General features: G+C 39.9%; 1 protein-coding gene across 3 annotated transcripts; it reads left to right on the top strand.

Moving 5' to 3' along the window:
• Positions 1 to 1,807: 1,807 nt before the first annotated feature.
• On the top strand, positions 1,808 to 21,630 carry rnpc3 (RNA-binding region (RNP1, RRM) containing 3). 3 transcript variants are annotated; one of them, XM_085173037.1, is made up of 16 exons: positions 1,808 to 1,885; positions 2,670 to 2,820; positions 2,916 to 2,963; positions 3,053 to 3,162; positions 3,301 to 3,390; positions 6,184 to 6,295; positions 6,947 to 7,015; positions 8,930 to 9,072; positions 9,960 to 10,085; positions 10,471 to 10,616; positions 13,839 to 14,036; positions 16,007 to 16,101; positions 16,877 to 16,935; positions 18,907 to 19,039; positions 21,084 to 21,161; positions 21,567 to 21,630. In XM_085173037.1, the coding sequence occupies exons 2-15, from the start codon at positions 2,674 to 2,676 to the stop codon at positions 21,150 to 21,152; spliced, it is 1,545 nt and encodes a 514-aa protein (XP_085029163.1). In that variant the 5' UTR covers positions 1,808 to 1,885; positions 2,670 to 2,673; the 3' UTR covers positions 21,153 to 21,161; positions 21,567 to 21,630. The 3 variants fall into 3 exon arrangements, with proteins under 3 accessions (XP_085029163.1, XP_085029161.1, XP_085029162.1); XM_085173035.1 differs by having other exon boundaries at positions 21,302 to 21,630; XM_085173036.1 differs by lacking the exon at positions 1,808 to 1,885 and adding an exon at positions 1,892 to 2,043 and having other exon boundaries at positions 21,302 to 21,630.
• The last annotated feature ends 289 nt before the right edge of the window (positions 21,631 to 21,919 follow it).

The following is a 21,919-nucleotide window of genomic DNA, read 5'->3' as shown; positions in this document are numbered from 1 at the left end:
CCTTTCATCTTCATCTCTCTCGCTAACTGAAACTCTTTTACAGTTTTAGTAGTCCATGCCCTGCTTTTCACCTCTTTCCTTAAAACCCATATGTGGGGTGGGGCTTGCATTTTATTAACGGTGCGATTGAGCCACCTCTGATATGTCAAACATCACGATTTCATCACAAATTATTAACGATCTACATCTTTAGTCCCTGAAATAATGCTCTCAGCACAGTCAACAGATATTGAGTCAGTGCTCCACACTCCGCATTTTTCCTCTTTCTCCATGCAGCAGCCACATTCCCGCTTCCTCGGGCTGATGTGTAACACTGGAGAGGGGAGGGAGGATCGAGTGTCCGCCGTTCCTCCCATCACCTGTGAAATTTCAGAGCCAGGCCACGGTGAAAGGGGGCATTGTGTCCCCCTGATGAGGAATGCCCTCGCGTCGCTCGTCAAAGAAAAGGCCTCATTTGGCCAGGAATTTGGAGGGACCTCGAGAGGTGTAGGGAGATTTTCTCAGAGGTGGGGATAGGAACCTGGATGTTTTCACAAGGCTGGACAGGAGAAGGACAGATCTTAACTTGAGTCTCTGTGACAATTAGAATTCATACAATATAAACAAACAAGAACACTGTAAACGTGTTTTTCTTAGAAAACGGTCAGTTACATTAGACAGGTTTTTTGTATTATTAGAACACGCTTAGCTTTAATCACATCGCACTGTTTTGTTTAATAATAAAATACAATAAAACTGTGGCTTAATCTGGAAGTTACTGTTGAACCTTAGAGCAGTCAGACTAATCAGAGTCTGATGTAGTGAGTATGCCACCTGCTGGTGAAAAATCACCACTAACGCATTACACTGCATAGAGCTGTGAATTTATTGTGCCTCTGAATTTTTTTTTTATAGCATTTATACATGGATTATACTAAATGATATGGAATCCATGACCGGGAAAGAGCAATTAGCATAAAAAATATTGTTTTTCAGCAATTTTGTTACAAATTTATATGAATAGATATCTAAGTATTGTGATTTAATAATTTAAAAAAAGAAAAAATAACATTTTGTTTTGGTACAGGAAGCTTAAATAAGCTTTTTTTTTTTTTTTTTTTTAATAAATTCATGTATTAATGTATCTGCTGGACGTGTGTGGGTACACAGGAAACCCAGAAATAAGCAGGCACGCTGACAGGTTCCCGTATTTGTTTATTTCCTCGATTTTGTCGTTGTATTTTGGAGGTAGTCATTGGAAGTGTCTGTGTGCTCTCACCTTTGGCTTGACGAATTTAGTCATTCATTGTAACCACTAGAGGACGATAAAAACACACATCTTCAAGTAGCCATCTCTGTGGGAAATAAGGTATCATGTCAGTCTTTACTGTAACACGTTATCTGCTTATTAATTCTACTGCTTTGCTCAGGTTTGCCTCCCAGTCTTCACTCCCCTGATTTAAGTATTAAAATGATGCGCACTAGAGAAACAAGGAATACAGAATGCGAGCTATAATTTAAGTTCATCTATAAAACATGAGACCAAAACTAACCATTTATTGTTACCGTGTATGTTCTATAGTGGTCTAACTGAATGACTACAGCAACTACTTCCGGTATTTCCTTCATAATAAACACTAGCGCTTTAGCTTTCAAATAAGTGATGAAAGAAGCTTCAGTGAGCTATGTATTACTATCAAATATTAAATATTAGTACCTTTTAAAATTATATTTATATATATGCGTGTTCTGTACGAGAGTCCCGGAGGAAGGGGACTCGCAAAAAGAAGTTAGACGTTTTATACTCCAGTCCACAGGGTGGCGCTAATGCACATTTCTGATGCTGTCAAATGGTATAAGAAGAAGAGAGTACGGAAGTGGGTTTGTTTACTGGCTGGTTTTGGAGGCAAGTTTCTGATCAGAAAGGTTTATTGCGGTTCGGAACTCTGTTTTATGTTTTAAAATCTTTACTTCGGTTCCGGAAAGTGTCCAGAACATATAAAGGCTGAGCTAAATTAGCTTAACGTTAGCTCCGTGTAGCACCAGCGTTAGCGGCACATTACGGTAAGGACTTAGTCATCGTGGAGTAGAGCAGCTATTGGAGGAAAGGCATATTAAACTTGGCTTTGGCTAAGCAGCACGTCCTATATCGCTTCACTTCAGCTTTTTTAAAAAAAAATGACCATAATTCATTCATTAATTCGGCATCATTTCTTTAAATAAATACCAACGTTTTTCTATAAATGAGCCTAAATAAACCTAGTACCTCAGCCTGCAGTCACACACATGTTCTCGATTGCTTGGGGTTAAACAGAGGCTTGCTCAGCCCGTTAGAAGCACGTGTCAGATGTCCAGTCTAATACATCAGCGTTAGTATCAGACTGATGTGCTGTAGCTGGTGTAACCTAAATCTTCACTACTCGTATGGTCACAGGACTATTATATATGATTGTATGCGAAGGCTGGCACCAAATTAAACGATTTAGATATTGAACATAAGGCCGGTCAAAGGCATCAGTGGGGCAGACAGTATCAAGAGGCATTGCATCACCAGTTAGCCTGTGAAATTGCTCTTTTAGGTGAAAGGTTGCTTATTAGGTAGTGGTTATCACTGGACACAGGAGGTGAGTGCTGCTCACTGATGGAGGTTTGTGAGGTTAACTTGCTGCCATTTCTCTTACGTCCTGCAGCAAAATGAATGAAGACCCAGTCCAAACAAACTGCAGTAAAACACTGCTTGTCCACCACTTACCAGCTGAGCTCAGCGAGGAAGAGAAGGAAGACCTCCTGAAGTATTTCGGAGCTGAGTCAGTCAGAGTCTTCTCAAACAGGGGCCGCTTGGTACGTTTCTCCTCACAGATTATCCCATGAGCTGTATCATCCCGACGTTCATTTGAGTTGCCAGGCAGCCTGAACATATTTGTCCATTTCCACAGAAACATGCAGCCTTTGCAACGTTTAGGAGTGAAAAGTCAGCGGCAAGGGTAAGAGTTTTGTTTGAGACTTCCTCTGGTTTTTCTCTCACTTTGTCCTGTACAGTCTTTTTCAGTCCCCTTAACATCTTTTTTTGTAGGCTCTAAGCAGACTCCATCAGTTAGAGGTTCTTGATCAGACACTCATTGTGGAGTTTGCAAAAGGCCAAGATCACATAACAGTGCTAAAGGACCTGCCTGTGTCAGAAAGGTGAGCTGTCTGAATAACCCCGGGCTGCACAGACCTTCATTCTTATGTAAATTGATGGACTGTTAATATCTCTGTCAGTTAACAGCGGATGATTGCATCCCTTGTAGTGGTCTGAACCTCCCCTCTGCCTTTCTGTAGTGGTGAAAATGTCAAACAAGAGCAGAAGAAGCAGGAGAGCAAACAGCCAAATATTCCCATCATAGAGACGGGCGTTGCACCGAGTCTCGGGTAAGAATGAAAGCATGTCATCATGAAGCTGGTGTCACATGAGGGAAGAAAACATTTTATTTTTATCACTTGTTTTGTTTTTTATTTTATTTTATTTTTTTGGCTGATGTTATTCTCTAGTGCATTATTCATTAGATACCTTGTAGATTTCTAGTCTTTGTTCTTTTTGCCATTTTGTGGGGTTAAAAAAAGAAAACAAAAACACTATATCGCATTCTGTATTTTGGTGACAGGCCCTGTCTCCCATTATCCAGAGTTTGTGAGTCATTACCTGCCCAAACTCTGTCTTATTCGATTAAATATGCATGTGTGACACATGTTCTCCAAACTGCGGTCAGAGTGTTGCCAGTTTGGCTATGCAGAAACTGCCTGGAGGCTGGCTGACAGTAAACCTGGATGAGAATCTGAGAGCTGTAGTTGGGAGCTGTCAAACGCCTTGTGTCCAATTAGATAGCCAGGCCGCCACTGAGCGCCTGACAGGCCGTCTGTCCTGCCAGTTGGTGGGACCAGGTGGTCTTTGATACCTTTCACTCCATTTCTGACAGTTTGTCTTGCTGCTGCTACAGCAGACTTAAGAGCTCCATATTCTAATACTAGTCTGCACAAATTGAGAGAATGTGCTGTCTGGTTAGACGAGTATATTGCATTTAGGTGTGTTAGAGCTTGTAGAAAGGTTGGATTAGGGACAAATTGAGATGTCCTGCTAGCTGCACTTGCTGGTTTGAGTTGCCACAATGGATTTAAATTATTATTATTTTTTTTTTATGGGAGTCGTGGATGAGCTGATTGGGTTTTTGTGGGCAAAGGTCAGCTTCACTGTGATATGCTGATGCGCTGCAAAACTTGTATTTTTTTTTTCTGGCCATTAATAATTAAAGAGCAGAAGGGGAGATTTTAATCATCTTAAAATTTTCACATTGATGCAAACTGGAAAAAACTGAGCTGGGAGAGGCATGCAACCACAGTCCGACTTTATCGGCGACCGCTACTAGCTGTTTGCTCCTAGCGACCAATAATATTAGCTGCATTTATAATGGTCGGTAAGGGAACGTTTTAAAAGTAAAGCGGAAATGGGAGAAACACCCTTCAACTTTGTTATGAGTGTTGATGTTTCATAGTTTGCCCACCAGAGGGCGCTTTGCAACATCCCTGTTTTTCAATTTTAAACACAAGAAGCACATGTTTGGAACCACAAGCACAACAACCAGCTGATCCAGTCAAGTCAGGTAAATAAATGACTACATGTAGTAAATGTTTGGAAAATCTAAAAAAACCCAAAACAAAAAACAGTGGTTAAAAAGATCAGAATGACTTTTTAAAATCCTTAAATATCAGTATTGGTCGGGCTCTGTGGTTAAGAGTCCTTAACTTCAGCTTGCTTTCATTCTAATTGGAGAAGTTGTGTGTCGGTTGAGCGCTGGAACAAAGGAGAAATGTTTGTGGGAAAAACATCTTGCTGATGACATGTGGCTTCAAGCCGCGACACAACAGAATCTACATTCACAAAATCAAATGATGACGAAGGTGAGTTGGAGTGCTGTTAAGGCACCATTTACCAGGCCTCCGCACCTTTAACTGCTGTTTCTAGTGGCAAATTAAATAACTCTCCCCTGCCTTCAGTCTTTGCTCATTAGTCTTGAGTGTAGGTGAATTTGTTGTCCCACGCTGTGTAGATTGGCACCTTAAGAAATCTATTTCCCAAGGACCAGCCTTGCTGTGCTGACACGTCATGGCTTGTGCTTTTAATCTTAATGATAGGCCTCCTAGCAAGAGGTAGGGCCACTGGCTGGGCCACACACTGATGTGTGACTGTTGTTTTGACATATAGTCATGTGAAGACGTAAAAAGTATTTGAGAAAGCAAAGGCTTGATTATCTTTGAGCAGTGCTTATAAAAAGAACAAAAAACAAAACAGGGACGTGTTACATAATTGTCTGCTAGTCTCTGACATCGTCTTGCTTTAACTTTTGACCAATTTATATGCAATATTCATTCATTCTCAGGATGTTTGAGGGTTTTCTTGCATGATTTAATCCCACATTTTCAGTGGGATTAAATCTGAGCTTTGACTAGACCATTCCTTCTCATGCCGAAACCATTTTTTGGTGGATTTGCTGCTGTTCTTAGGATCATTATCCTCTTCAAAAGTCACCCCTGGTTCAGCATTAATTCTTGGAGCAGATGGCCGAAAATGATCTTCAAGCAGTCCTTGGTGTGATGCCGACTTTACAGTTGAATCAGAGACTGCAAGTTTATGGCTTTACATGCTCCGTAAAGCCATAAACTAACAGCGTAACCCCAAAACACTATGTTTTTGATTTGCTAGTACAGAGCACATTATTCCTAAAGGTTGGGTGTTTTCCTGTCTGGTCACCGGCCAAGTGTGGTTTAGTCCTTTCTAGGATTTCTTGGCTTCAGACCGTTTCCACCTGTCGTTCCCCTGAGCAGACTCACATCACTCGTGCTTTAATCTGGATTCCAATTTTAGATTTGAAGGTGAAGGAGATAAATATAGAAGTGAACATGCTTCGTTCCCGTTTGACTGCTTTGTGTATAGAAATTGAGAAAATGACTGAATTTGTACATCACCTTCATCTGTATGCACTCATTTGAAATGGATCAAGTGTTTGCTCCTTCAGATGTATTCAAAACGTCAGTTGTTTCCACGCTAATTTCCATACTTTTTTTTTTTCTCATGACTGTTTTTCAGTGAAGGGTTTATTGTATTTAAGGCAGGGAGTTGCAGGTTTAAACTAACTCTCTTTTTTCCCCCTCTCTCTCTGTCTCCTACAGGTTGAAGTTTCAATCAAATCCCACTTTGAAATATTTATATCCACCACCCTCTAATGGCATTCTGACAAATATAACACACGCCCTCATGAGCGTGCCAAAGTTTTATGTTCAAGTGAGTAAACACAGCTTCCTTTGTGTGGTTTTATTTGTTATTTTACCTTGATGCGCAGATGCTGGCCATAATAATAATAATGATGTCCCTGTGTTCATTTTTGGTAAGTGGGAATTGGTGCAGGAAAGAAAAAACTCAAGCTAATGTGACAGCATTTTGAGTCCGTACATTTATATTGTAAAATAGGAATATGATTCTGGAATAAGTGTCCCAGAGGTTTTTGAACTGCATCCAGGCTCTTAAAGATCAAACAGCAAACATTTGCCTTTTAAATCTCAATTTGGGAAGCAAGTATTAATAATAAACCATAAGTGGGCGGCATGAGTTATGGGTTTAACATTTCCCTGGGAGCCGCGCTGCCTGGATTTTAATTGCTGCTGTTCCCCGTGTCAGCGGCTTGGTGGTGCTAGTGTGTTTCGGAGAAGCTCTCCCAGTGCTCTGCCTCATCGTAGGCATCTCACTCAAGCCTCAATCTCACCTTGATCCTCGTATTTGTATGCGAAAGCCTGGAAATCTGTTTTACATATGGAGCCCGAGTTTCCGGCTGCCTGTTTGAGAGCGGCAATATATATTTATATTACCTGCTCTCTCTCCCGCCAGTCTGTGGTATGAATTTTCACTGTTCTCAAACTCATATCTCAAACTATACAGGTACTTCATCTGATGAACAAGATGAATTTGCCATGTCCTTTTGGCCCAATCACAGCCAGACCACCCATGGTAAGCTTCTGTACACCATCACTGAGTGTAAAGCTCTTTTCAAGTGTGTAAATGTGAAGATTTTTGCTTTAAAAAAAAAAAAGAAGCAGGTGTTATGTTTCACAAAATGTTCTTCTCAGAGTTAGACAGCTTGTTAAGGCAGTAACACTCAGCTGTGTGTCTTTAGGTTGATGAGCAGAACTATAGATCCTTAATTTTTTGACTTTCCCAAATACAGAGACTGAAAGTTCTTAAATGTAAAAAGAACATGTTTGAGCAGTAAATGTGAGCACTTTTCCCAGATCAGCTGAAATATTCCTACTTTCTCTCCATTCATAGTTCATATTCTTTTTTTGTCAAAATGCACATATAAATATACAAACGTACTAGTTAGCTTGTTTATTAATCATCAGAAATTTCATGTGTTCACGTCACACTTTCAGATGCAGGAACCCTTTGGTATGATCAGTATTTCTACACTGAGTACTGATAAAAGGTATTTTATGAGTACTTTATTCAGACACAGTCTGAGTAAACTAATAATACACAAACAGGGAAAAATAATGAGTAAATATTCACATTGAGCTCTTCCCTCAAATGATTGGTTGGCACGAACCATACCTCAACAAAATCACAGCAGGCTTTATACCCAAAGCTGGAAAAGGCTGCAACGGCCGTTCTAAAGACCTGAGTGCTCATCAGTCTGCAAAGTGCCTACAAATAGGACAAATTCAGGACAGGTTGCTACTTTAGCTGAAGTGGAGTGGGCAAAGATCATACAAGAACACAGTGTGCAGTCCTGCAAGAAGTGAAAAAACAACCCGAGGGTAACATAAAACTACCTGCAGAAATCTCTTGGTAAACTTGTGAAATCCTTTTTGATGTCTCTGTAAGAAAAGCGCTGAGAAAGAATTGTGTTAATGGAAGGACACCCCAAAGCGCCACAGTCCACAAAAAAGGTTTGCAAAATAGGAAAAGAGAAAAGAAAATCAACCGCCTGTCCCAAAACACTTTCCTTTGCTATCATTGAAGGAATAATGAATTTTACAGGAGAAATGCAGGCAAGATGTCCATGCCCTGAAGTTTAGGGGAGGTTGGGTGATGCAACAGGGCAGTGACAAAAAGCACACGAGTAAATCAACAGAAGGATAGTTAAAAGGATGAAACTCGCAAGACAGAGACCTGACCTTAACTCGGTTTAGATTCTGTGGCGTGACCTGAGGAATGGTGTTCAATCAAAACCTCCCAGAAATATTGATGGACTGAAACGGCTTTGTAAAGAGCAACGGTCCAAAAAGATGCCAAAAACCATTTGGAAGTGTCAGAAGCAGCTACAGCCAAGGTCTGATGGAGGCTGCTGCTATTAGAGGGTCTGTTAATTATTAAAGTCAGGCTTTCACTCGTCTTTTCCAGCCTTAGTGATTACAAAAGGGTTCATATACTGTACACATGCAAGCAGCAAAAACAGCAGAGACAGAGAATCAAGAATTGAATAGAGTTTTAATTAAACAGAAACTTTATATTTATGTAACTGAGATGGTGGTTCAGAAGCAGCGCAATGATGCTCAATATTCAAGGAAATTCCAATGTTCAAAATGTCAAAGTCATAGACAAAGAAACAATTGATAGGATGTGAAGGGAGAGATCCTCTCTCATGCAAAATGTCCAGGAATGCTGTGTCCAGCTCTGCTAGGAGTTTCCTTTTTTCCTCTGACACGTTGGTTCTATTGTGCGCCCATTTTCTTATATTTTCTTAGTTATTAGAAGCTGGTCGTCAGGTTGCTGAACTGCAAAAATAATTGTTGTTTTTAGTACCGTAAAGTCGTCTCCTTTGACTGTTGTCGAATTTCAAAATATCTGTATTTAATTTAAAATCAAAATCAGCCATCGCTTCTCCCATTTGTATGCTAAGCCATGTAATTTTCTTTCCCGCAGTTTGAACTCCTGCCTCCTGCTCCACCCATCCCCATGCCTCCTCCCTTCCCTCCCGATTATCCCCCTTTACCAGAGGAGGAGATGGAAATGAGCAGCGAGGAAGAATCCGAGTATGAGAGTGGAGACGACGAAGACAAAGAGAGGTGGGGCGACGACGGAGTGCAGCACAAACACTGTTTGATGCAGTCAGACTGGCTTTCAGATAGTTTTGCACCTCATCATAGCTAACGGTCATGCCGGCGTATTAACATATTATTCATCAGTATTAATCTTTCTAGAGAAAAGAGTGACTAGAATTAGTTGCAAACGTGTGTGGAGACTTTCACATCTGTATCTCACTCCCTGTCATATTTTCTAAATATGCATAAAGCTCGTGTAGATCCACAGTTGTGTAAATGCAAAGATTTTCGTGTCTGACTTTTGCTCCACTTTAGCAGCAGGTGACAAACTAAAGGGCAAATATGAATCTTTGAACCTTACATCGACGGCGTTGGCTGGCTGTCAGTGGAATGATACTGGCATGGTTTGGGTCACTGCCAATCGATATGAAGTTGCTCTGAATGATCACCTGTATGGTGTGATGAAACATTCCTGTCCTGATGGGAGTGGTATCTTCCAGAACGGCTGTGCCTCCAGTGTTAGGGTCTGAGGACTTGCTGAATGGGCTGATGAGTAAAAAAAAAAAAAACTAGTGTGAATCATATACTATTGTCTTTGCGGTCACCAGGTCTCCTCCCAGTTGACCACCTATGGATGATTTTAGACTGACGTGTTGTAGAAGATAATCACCAAAGTGATGTCCCAGCCCTCCAGCTGAGCTCCAGAGACCTGGAAAATCAATGATGCACATTTACAAATCAGAATATAAATTTAGAGAATTTTTTTTAATACATTTCTAAATCTGATTACAGCGGATATTTAACTCTCCATATACATTTGCAAATGTGTGATTACAGTACTAGCTTTAGATTTTTTTTTTGGACCAAGTTGGACAATTTCCCCCTTATTCCCTATGCTTGGTTTATTTCAGGATTGTTCGTCTGATGGGCCTGGTCAACCAAGCATGCAAGCGACCCTTGAGACCAAAAACAGCTTCAAAACGAAAGAAGCCCAGGATCAAGGATCTACTCTATGCTCCCAAGCCAGACTCTCAGAGGTAGACCAAAGGCACTCATGCATGTCACAGTCCTCACGCATAGCTCATCTCAGGACAGTATTCACAGGCAGCTAAAGAGAGAGGACAAAAACCTCCAGATAATAAGTCTTCCTCATAAACACAGCCTCGTGCGGCTCGGAGACTTATTGTTTCAGCATCACACACGCACACACTCCCTTAATGACAGGCCACAAACTCTGTTACTAAACTATAAATATACACAAACACACAGTCTCCTGGCCACATGTTTGTGGACTGGGAAATATCTCAGGTTGACCAGAACAAAATATCCTGAACCGTAAGGAGCTCAGGAGCTCAGTTTTATTGTAGGTTATTTTTAGAGATTGCAGTTGAGGGTAGCAGTGATTGTCTTTGTTGTCCTCAGTGCTGCGACTCTGCAGCCCTCGGATGTGTTTGAGCAGCCCCACGCCGCCGGTCCGAGGAAAATCGAGTTCCGCATTTCAGCTCCGGATGTAGCAGCTGCTGTTGAAGGAAGTAGGCCAGCTCAGCCTGAAGACGACGAAGGCAAAGGTAATCGTCCCTCCCACAATTTCTACTGTCAATTATGTTGGCTAGTTTTACTGGATTGAGCTTTTTTGAGTCATGACAGTTTCCAAGCTGATGCCTTTGAAACTGAAGATCGAGAGATATTCAGTTTCGAGTAATATAAAGAGGAAAGCAGGAGGAAGTTTAGAGTAGTTAATCAGTTGTGGTGTGATTTTTGAAAAGGACAAACAGAGCTGAGATAAAGGAGCCTGCAATTGTTGAAGGGTTCATAGAAATGGTAACAAAAAAGGTACAAGACTGAAATTGAGACTTTTTGTCCCAGTTATCAAAATTATTGTTGGTCCTTCTCTTGACTGATTCATTAATCAACTTATTTAAGTTGTACTGATGACATTGGAAAGATACACTTCAGCCAGAGTTACTGTTTGAAAAGGAAATTGAGATAGAAGAAGTCGTCCATCAACCACAGGTGGCTTTGCAAGACCGTAATTTGTTTGTGTTTAGTTATGCACAAGACATGAAAGCTTGAGGCACAGACGATGATCAATGTAACATAATATGATTACAGAATGACAGGAATCATTTCACACAGTAAATGATCTGTTTTTAATTTATTTACATTTTAAGGTACAATCCAAATGCTTGTGCTTAATTATCACAAGAAAGATTTATTTATTTTTACTTTTAATCGCTGCTTAACTTTTAGTGTGATTCCAAAGAGGGATATCCAGATCTTTGCTAAAGGTGGATTTAATACTTCCAACAATAAAATATGATCTCTATAATTTGCTTCTTCCAACCTGCTGCCAGAGCTATAGAGCTCTCAGTGAGTTACTAATAAACTTTATGAGGATGTAGAAATGTGATAAAGGTGAAGAGCATAAACTGTAGAAGGAGGTAGGACAGGTCATCTACTAATCGGAAGGTTGGTTCTTCGATCCCAGGCTGCTTCCAGTCTGCACGTCAAATACCCCTGATTAAGACCCTAATCCAGAGCTGATCTCCAGTGCACCAATGAATGTGTGTGCATGTTCGACAGAGAGCATGTGCATGAATAAAAGTGAATGGGTGAATGATGAAAGTTGTGTAAAGCGCTTTGAGTGTTTAGGTAGAGTAGAAAAGCTCCAGACATTTACTGCGTGTTTTATATTAGCATAAGCAGTGTTAAAATATGACATCATTAAGAAATGAGAAGTGGCCGCCATGACAACTATGTAATGATGCAATGTTAATTAGTCAGTTTCCAATGTTGATTGTGCTAGTTAACCATGATCACACATATAGCTTTTAGAGGTGGGAATCACCATACATCCCACGATACGATATTATCACAATACTTAACGCACGATACGATATTATTGCAATTTTTTAAAATACTTTGCGATATTCAGATTCTGTATATAAAGGTAAACTTTATCAATATTCATTTTATCTAATATCAAAGTCTCACACTCAGTCTTTCTCTCATTTCAGTTTTATTGTTGACAAACTGAACGGTTTGTATTACAGTCTAGTCCAACTTAACTGAATCAACCATCTGGTACAATTATAGCTATTCTGAACTATGAAATTTATGAAAACTATGCAGCCCCTTCAGCAACTGAAGAATTTAAAAGTAAATTAAAACAAAATATAATTTTACATTAAATAAATTTTTTTTAAACTTAATTAAAATAAAACATGTCTTAAATTAAAATAAGTAAACTGTCATGTTTATTGCTGCCAAAAGAAAAAAAGTTAAACACATTTATTATTGTGTTTACTATTTACTATTGTGTATACTATTAAAAAAAAAAAAATCCACATGTGTACTGAGCCACAGATGTGGAAAATTGTTAAATCTCTAGCATGTGAGAAACAAAGGCTAAGTTGTATTAAGACATGCAAAAAGCCACTTTTATAGTTACCGTTAAGATAAATCAGACCAATGCTGCAGTCTCCAAATGCATCGCAAAAGTTTAAAGATGGGTTTGCTTATGTCCTTCTGTGCAGCAGAGGCAGTGTAGGGATTTAGTTATTACTATACATCATGTTTATTATCACATTGATGCAGGAGGTGTTTTGATGTTCCTATTGACATAAGTTAAAGCCCGCACCATGGACGAAGTCGCAGCCAAGTGTTACACAGCAGTATATCACGGTAGAAACTGCCACCAAAAAGGTTTAACCATTATCTGTATGAGCAAATGTCATTGAGGGCACAGTCTGTGTTACTTGTCAGCTGTGCAGTTTCCCCGTTTGCCTTATCTCCCTGCTCTCTAGCTACAACTTCACTCTCTGGCAAGCCCCTGCGAAGTAAAATAGATCTCAAAGTCAAACACAAAAGATTTCCTAAAGGCAGGGGAAAGATAAACTATGACAGGTGGCTTTTTGGATTAGTCTTGTTTTGGGGAAGTGGAGGTGTGGGATCCGATAAACAAGCTATTTAAATGAAAAGGGGAGGTGGGGGTAGATAAGGAGGAGGATAATTTTGAAAGCAGCGATCTAGTTCTCTGCAGAGAGTGTATCAGAAAAGCTCCCCAACGCTGCTTGCTCCAGTGCACACACACATACACCTTGCGTGGGTGACAACTCCCCCCACCCTCCTCGGATTTGTAGAGGCTCACTGCTCTTAGTAATTCCATCTACAACATGTGAGTGTGTGTGTGTGTGTGTGTGTGTGTGTGTGTGTGTGCGCGTGCATTCATGTGCTCCTCAAAAGAGTTATCCTTCCACCGCCTTTCAAACTCATGTTTGCAAAACAGGAGGGAATTTTGATTACAGTTCTTTATTTCACAGAGACTGAATGTGCTTATGTTTGCTCGTCTTCCAGTAGTCAGCGCCACCAAGTTTAACCTTTCACCTTTTTCATTATTTCTTTGCCGTATGAAACCCTGTTGTATTAATCCCGACAAAGAAATCATTATTTCCAACTCGGATTATACTGATGCCACAGTGAGAAATTTAAATATCAATATGTTAAACTAATTGTGACCAAGAGGATTTGCTTCCACCCTCCCATCCCCATCCAGAGCTGGTGTTGTTTACTGAAGAGGATAAACATTTTGGAAGTGATTATTTCACCATCTGCTACTGGTAAACACTTTGAAAACCTCAACTGTGCTAGAGGGAGAGTGTCATCCTCCTGTTTTTGATACCATAAAGCGGTTGAGCAGATCTAACTTAGTGGCACATGAGAAATCCGTGCATAATTAATGTAACGATGTGATACACAGGTTTTAGCACGCTTACACTTTTCTCCCTTAGCATCGTCCATTCAAGTGGATCAGAGCGAGATCAAGTCCAGCAGCAATCGGGAGGAAGCAGAGGCTAAAGGTTTTGGGAAGCTTTACTTCAGCACGCAGGCATCAAAGCAGCAGGAGGAGCGCAGCGACAACGAGCAGGATCTCGTCTCAGATGTCATCTCGAGGAAGGAGCTGGAGAAAGGACGGCTGTCAAGAGATGGTAAATGTAACGCACAGAAATGTGACAGATTAAAGGAAAAGGCAACATAAAGTCTCTTAGTAAAGGGGTTGGGCCACCTCGTGCTATCAGCGTGTCATCGATTCAAAGTCTTTGTAAGGATAAAATGCATAGTGTGATGCAGGGTGTGATCTGGTCACTGCAAAGGCCATAGGATCTGAGTCGCATCATTTTCATACTTACCAGATTAATCAATCAGTAAGAAACGATCCAAAAATGCTAACATAGGTTAGCTATGTGACTACAGTGGAACTGTTGTTCTGTTGGTCCAGTTTATTGTGCATCAGCTGCCGTGTCAGTTTCCAGAAGTCCTTGCTTTCTATTTCAAGGAGCTGTAATATATTCTGATTCCCTCCTTTGTTTAGATGCGAGTAGAGTAGAAGCAGTAGATACTTTGAAATGCATATTAGCGTAAACTGCCAGTTAGCTGAGAGGCATCATGGCTAAAACAAAAACGAAGTGCAAATTGTGGAAAATCTGCCTTGAAAGAAATCCTTCACAGAAACAGGAGCTGGTGGTAAATATGGAACAGAATTTTCTTCTGGCATTGCAAAACCCTGCCTCTAATGAGCTTCTACTGACTGTGACCATCTAATATTACACTCACCTTTTTTTTTTGAGTGCAAAATATCAAAGCATTCAGCATCAGCACATTGTTAATCTGAAACATTTTAAGACGAGATAAGGGAGTAAAGTAACATCGTTCCCCTGTGTAGAATCAACAACCTAGCCGTGCAGTCTACCTTTAGTGGTTCACATGTTTGCTTGGCAGGCAAAAGGTCACTGGTTCAATTCCAGCCAGAGTTTTTGTTCTGGTGGTAATTCCAGCCCCTTTGTGGGTTGCGTTGGGAAGAGCGTCTGCCGTAAAGCTGCCAAATCAAACATGCAGAGCTTCCTACTGCGGCAGCCCCTTGTGACAAGTGAGCAGCCGAAAGTAGCTTGACTGTAATACTTGTTGCCGCCGATCAGTTCCTTCCTAGATACTCTACAATCAGCTGTAAGTGGTATTATTGCAAAGTGGAAGCGGTTAGGAACCACAGCGTGTCGGGAACAAAGTGGCAGCCACATAAATTTACAGAACGGTGGCGCTGAGTGCTGAGGCGTATAGTGGCTAAAAGTCACCAACGCTCTGCTGACTCATAAGACATCAGCTCAAAGACTGATCTGATAGGTGGCCCAGTGCTTTTGTCTATCTAGCTGTTGGTGTGTGTTATATAAAACTTTGAAACTTCCATTACTCAGGAAGGCCAAAAATGATCAACATTACTGACATTAGCAGGGTTGTAGGGAAGATGATGATGATTACAAGTCATTTTCTCTAATGAGGTTGTGATTTTAAGATTCTGTTATCGTAATTATTTACAATTTATCCAGTGACTCACAGACAGAATTATCATTTACAGGTCTACTCGGCTTTGCAGGTCAGGTTAGCTGTTTAGTTTAGTTGAATAGGTGAAAACACACCTCCAAATAAACACTGACATTCCTCTGGCTCTGCTGGCCATTTACATAGGTTTAAATGTGGAAAAATGCACATTTTCATGTATATTTAAACCATTTTAGACAACTTGTTTTGTTTCTCCCTGGCATGAGAGCAAATTTGACAGAAAGGTTGACCTTTATTAAATAGTTGGGCTATCCAACCAATACTTTACGTCTCACGTTCTTCGACGCCGTGTTTTTAGAAGCACGTGTACACCAGCTAACGCACGATATGCCCAATTACACTGAAAAACAAGTTTATACATGTAATCATTAAAGTCATGGAGCTTCTAAGCCTAGTTCTTTCTCCATCCTGTCTTAAATAAAACATTGAGCGGATGGTATTGAGTTGCAACGACTTTGAATTTATTTAAATTTTTTTGGTATAGGCAGCCCTGTGATCCTTTGTACCTGTTTTTTTGAAATTCACCTTGCATCAAGGCACCCCCTCCTTCTCTCTTTTAAAACAGAGATAAAAAGGATGTCTGTGTTTAAAAATTATGAACCTGGCGAGCCAACCTGCAGACTATACGTGAAGAACATTGCAAAGCAAGTGGAAGAGAAGGTAGGTCCAATTTTAGCTCTTTGATCCACTTTTATGCAGTTGTTTGGTTCACTGGAGTTGTTTCATGAGAGTCTGGGATCATCGTCCTATATATTAAGTTGGCATAGCATCAGTTATCTTTAAAAATGTCTTGTTTTAGAAGCCTGAGGATAACTTAACTATGCTATTGCATAAAGCATCCATGGACTGATGTGCAGAAATCGGGTTGTGGGTGTTTTTCTAGCAAAGCTTTACTTTTCTAATCCTAGTGATGATGCCAAGCAGTGATAGTTGGTGGGGCTACAAATAACGGGTGCCACTACCTCATAAAAGGTGTTCTTGCAATGCATTATATCAGGATGATGTCATACATTACCACTGTTTGACCCTATGCTTCCTGGGAAAATGGTGATATTTCTTCCCTTACATTTGATACGGAAGCTGTTAAGGGAATTCGCAGGCCTTCTTAGCCGTAGCTCACAGCTGTGAGTAACGGCCCTGGTGAAGGTGAGAAAAAAGGTGGCAGTGAAAGTGTTCTCTGTGTGGGCGTCTCTGGGCTCACCTGAAGGTCAGGCTGCCTTAACCTCCACCGTTAACCTCCACGCTGTGTCAAGCTGATTTATCCAATAAGCTACTTTGTTGCCTTCTAGTTCGCAGAGAGACTCAATTAAGTGCGAAGCAAATGTGTCATCAACATTTTGGGTTAATATTTATTCAATTTTGTAATGATGCATCATAAAAAAATAAATAAAATCCTAATCATTTTTGCTGCTAATGTTTATTATTTGTCATTCAGGAGCTGAAGTACATCTACGGGAGATACATCAACCTCTCGTCAGAAGAGGAGAGGAACATGTATGTTAACATCAATCCTCCGTATCATGTCTTTACTTCATATTAACACAACTTGTGATTCACTCCCCCCCAAGTTTCTCTTCATGAGCTATTTTTTGACTCTAGCAATTTGTCACTTTCTCTTGAGAGTTTTTAGTTATTCATGCTGACACTGTCTTGTGTTATTAATAAGCACCTAAACTGATGTAGAGATCATGAGGGACGTTTTTATGTTTGTGCATCAGCACTACTTCAAATGAATATTCCACCTGAGTCATCAAACCGAGCTTATGTTGAGGACAGACTCTAAACACAGATTCAGGTGATAAAAAGGAAATTGCAACTCTGCGAGCCAATCAGTTTCTCACTTTAGTGACCTGTTTGGCTTTTTTCTTTTTTTTCTTTGGCGTTTACAACAATTAGTGACCTCAACACCTTTGAAAAAGAGTTCTGAACACCAGCTTTTTTGCAACAGTGAAAACATTTTGAGTGTTTAAACTGCGAAAATGTTCAATTTCAAGGAAAAAAAAATGAGTCATTTGGAATTTGAAGGCAGCAACATGTATAAGAAAGTTGTTGTGGGGCCGTGTTTAACATGGTGTCGCATTCACTCTTCTTTAACAACAATGTGCAAACATCTGGGAACTGAGGAGACCAGCTGTTGGTCTGCTGGGAGAGGAATGTTGTCCCATTATATTCTCATTTAGAGTTCTAGCTGCTCAACAGTCCTGAACTTTCATATTTTCCTGTTGGCTTTCATGTTTTTTTAATTTTATGATGTGCAAAATGTTTTCAGTTGGGGAAAGGTCTGAAGTCATCTACAAAGATGTTTGTGCAGGATGCAGTTTAGCATCGTATTGCTGAAATATGCAAAATATGTCGTCTGTATGAGAGCTGTTGCTCTAAAACCTTTATATATGCATATATGGGGTATGCAGGGTGCATGTTTTCCAAAAATGGTGACCTGCCACTCGCACTGGAGACATTCACAGCTGAGTGCAAAGTGGTGGGAATAACAATTAGCACCTCCAAGTCTGTGACCATGGTTCCAGAAAAGGGTGAAGTGCCCACTCTGGGTCAGGGACAAGTTCAAGTGTCTCTGGGTCTCGTTCATAAATGGGGGGAGATTCAAATTGAGCTAATGTTTTTCTTAAAATGGTACATTTTTTACCTTCAAATATTATGATTTTTTTTAATATCCTATTTTAAGTTAATTGTGGGGGTTTTGAAAATTGGGAGATTTTTGTTTTTTAATTGTATTTTCAACAGCATCTCAGGTTTTTGGGGGAATTGATGATTTATGCAAATGACAGCTTGTCTTTAGTGAATTCAAATAAACTGTAGCACAGAAAAGCGGGTCCTAAGAGAACTAAGGTGAACGTGAGTGAATGTTGTCACTTGATAACTTAACCAGCTGTCTGCAGCTGCTCACTCACAGTCAGCTGTGCAGCAGCAAAATTAAAGACAGCTTTCTGTCGTCTCTAAATTTCTTTGTCATCACAGTTTTAAATTGTTAATGTGTGTGACTACACAGCTGTTTGTCATTAACATGTACTTATATTGATGAAGTCAACCTTAAAATAATGATTTAGTCAGCTACCTTTTTCTGTCCATCTGCTTACCTGATGTTGCCAAATGATTAGAAATGAAGAAGAGAGATTCAGTGTTTCAGGTTTCGCTGTGTGCTGGATAGACCTGTTGTGTTCACAGTGTAGTTAGACATGCCTAATGTTTTGGTAGCAGACTGCACTTTAATACAGAGTTTCAATTATTCTACCAGCTAAATATTGACTCAGTTGAATCAATTAATTGGAATAAAAACCTGCAGGTTGCTGGGTCTCACTAACGCATGACCGACAGCCGCTGTTTTATGAGCTCGCAGGAGCAGATAACATTTTCCTTTTGTAATGCTGAAAAGCCAGAGCTTAGCGTTGAGTCAACCAGGCCACAAGCTTTGAATGATAATGATGTGTCTTTATTCCTGTTCCATAGGTTTGACATTGTGTTAATGAAGGAGGGGCGGATGAAAGGGCAGGCCTTCGTCGGACTCCCCAGTGTGCAGAGTGCAGAGAAAGCCCTGCAGGAAACCAACGGCTACGTACTTTATGACAAACCTCTGGTTGTTGTATCCTTTCTGTCAGATGAAACAAAGACGACGTGTGAATTCAGGTTGCACTGATATTTGTTTGGATTTAAAAACATAACCATTAGTGTGCATTGTTTAGCGTAACAATACAGTGCAGGTAAAAAAAACATGGTAAACAGAAGGAAAGGATCTAAGTGGCTATGACATGTAAGTGAACGTGCAGAAAATGGTACAGACATCAAGGGGTAGTTGAGAGATGATTTATCAAGTGGGCACTTGCTTTCACAGATGTGCTTTTGGCTTTGGTCCTCGGTACCTTCAGGAGTATATTGTCTAATATCTGGCAGCTCTGAACCACCACCTGTTTTTCTTCCTCTTTCCAGAGGTAACCATGCATCAACATTTGAACTTGTTTAATGGAACAAGGCTATTGACTTTGATAGTGTTTTAATGTGCATCCTGCAGCCAATTAGCTTGTCGACAGCATATTAGTCTTTCAGCTCAAAGAATGAACAGAGATGTCTGCAGCATAATTTACTTCAGGTGTTATCCTGCATTCAGCTGTGTTGCAGGAAAAGAAAAAAAAAAAAGGATAATTTTTGTCTCTCAGTATCAATTCAGTTTTATTCATATTTATAATATTTTAGCCACTATGTGATTAGTAAAGTGTGGGATGGTCTTTTTTTGGTTGCCGATATTTTTTTTTATGTCAGAAGATATCAGTATGAGGATGCACTTTATTTATTCCAAAGGTTTGTATTTGGATATGTAGCAAGGTCAGTTCTCCTGCTTTGGAATAATGTCCAAAGTAGCTCAGAAAGCTTAAAAAAACATTCAGTGGGAGCTAAGTAAATAGAAAATAGAAAAAAATTAAATCTAAATAAATTAAAAATCTGAATATAATGCAATGAAAGATTAAAAGATGTCTTCTAAGTTGATGGAGCAGTCCAAGCGGCAACAGCAGTGTTGGGAGAAACTCACTTGGCAGGCTGACCTGAAGTTGACATGTTAACTTTGTTACCTTTCACCTTCATTTCTGATCTCTGAGTCAATCTCAGCTGCTTGACTCTTTGAGATTGCATTTATTGGTTCCTCTTGTATGTAATGCTGTACCTTTCAAGTCTGTTTGATTAAAAACTAATTTGATGGAGGCTGCCAGTAAGATTAGCTTAGCATAAAGCAAGGGCCAACCAGGTAATAACAAACAGCTGTGCCACTTGCTATTGCACCATTCACAGTGGCTGCTGGCTACACTGATAAGCTTGGTGTCAACGTTCTCATCCAACTCTGAGCAAAAATTTTAAGATTTTTAATCCCAAATTTTGCTGTGGATATTACGTTATATGCTACAATTATTATTGTATAATTAGTCCTTTATTCTGAGAAATGTTTCCTGGATTGGCTTGTTTGCGTACGTTTGTTGTAAAATGAAATAAGCATGTACTCATAGCTTATATTTTATATTTTTCTAGTCTGTTTGCAGTATCAGAAAGTGAACCGAGGTTCATTCAGGTACAGATCTCTTTAGGCAGAGGACAGCCAGTCCCAGTTTGAATTCCCGGTCATGATTTTTTCAGTTTGCTTGAGACTGCAGTATGGCACTTACCAAGAGCTGCAAAAATTAGCAAGCTTGAAGAAAACCCGGCATAAAATCCTCATACGTTTTAGTCTGAGGTTTGTTAGCAAAAACACTCCAGTCACAGTTCCACACATTTGGATCTCTTCTCTTTATTTAACCTGCTACGTGAGGTGAACTGTTTATCAGTCTGTATGATTATGGTTATGTCACTGAGTAAGTGAGGCAACCTCAGGAAACCAAGAGACCCAAACTCTTATAAGGTCAATTTTGGCCAGAAGTCTTCTGGCATTTATGAACAAATAGCTGAGACCTTTACTCAGATTAAATTCATATGAGGCAGTGAGTGTCACAAGGAAGAAGGCCAATGTGGCCTAAAGCTGCTCTGTGCAAGTTCAGAAATAAATGACACTCCGTGGCTGTGAGATAATTAATGAATTATAGTTTGCAGTAGTACATAGAATTGAAAATATTTGCTGCCCCAGACCTTAACTCTACAATTCTCAGCAATTTGCTCGATCTGCAAGACCGAAACAAGACAACACAGATACCAAGAGAGGGCCAAAACAGAGGTGAAGTCAGCAGGTGAGCGATGATATGGTGATGAAATGATAATATGGAAATGATTTGCCCTTTATGATGCCACTGTATATATAGAACAAGCCTTATGTTTATTGCAATGGTGTTATCGCTTCACAATTATGTTTACACTTTATCTATTCAAGATACCAAGGCTTGATATTGTGGCCCAGCAGAACCATTTGTATCCTTATTGTGTCATATCCTTTGGGGAAAAAATGAGGGGGGAGCGGTTTAACTGCAGATATTGTAGCACAAATATACTATTATAGTATAGCTTTTTTTTGGTTTAGTTTCTTTTTCTAGCCTATTGTATCTTATGTCTTTTTTTAGCACAGACTTTGTAACCATAAGCTATTTTTGAATCTTAAACTTCTTCATTGATTTCTGCCCTTTTTGACTGAATTTCAGGTGGAGGTCATCAGAGCATGTTTTCTTCCTTTCTTATGCCATTAAATACAATATTTTATTAAAATTGTTTTTGTCATGTTTTATTCCAATCATCGCGTCAAACACGTGTCAGCATTTGCACGTACACTTCAGTCAAACTATCATTACTGATTATCTTTAGTCCCAAACTTGAAGTCCTGTCAGCCGAGTAAATACAGACTGGGGAAGGTATATGAGATCGAGATTGGCTCTGAAGCAGATGGTAGGCTGTCAAAACAGTGGGGGGAAAAAAAACCCACAGTCCTGAAGAGACAGCAAACAAACCAAACAGACTGCTGTGTGTGGAAAAATTGCTGGGACTGGGTTAGCTTACC

Source organism: Neolamprologus multifasciatus, chromosome 9 (assembly GCF_963576455.1).
Source record: "Neolamprologus multifasciatus chromosome 9, fNeoMul1.2, whole genome shotgun sequence".
Classification (NCBI taxonomy): Eukaryota; Metazoa; Chordata; class Actinopteri; order Cichliformes; family Cichlidae; genus Neolamprologus; species Neolamprologus multifasciatus.
This window is presented reverse-complemented; position numbering and strand designations above follow the sequence as displayed.

Excerpts from the sequence above, each read along its gene's own strand:
- rnpc3 (XM_085173037.1), top strand. The coding sequence starts at position 2,674 with ATGAATGAAGACCCAGTCCAAACAAACTGCAGTAAAACACTGCTTGTC. Across the intron at positions 2,821-2,915 it reads TCTCAAACAGGGGCCGCTTG|AAACATGCAGCCTTTGCAAC; the intron begins GTACGTTTCTCC and ends CCATTTCCACAG. Across the intron at positions 7,016-8,929 it reads TCACAGCCAGACCACCCATG|TTTGAACTCCTGCCTCCTGC; the intron begins GTAAGCTTCTGT and ends TCTTTCCCGCAG.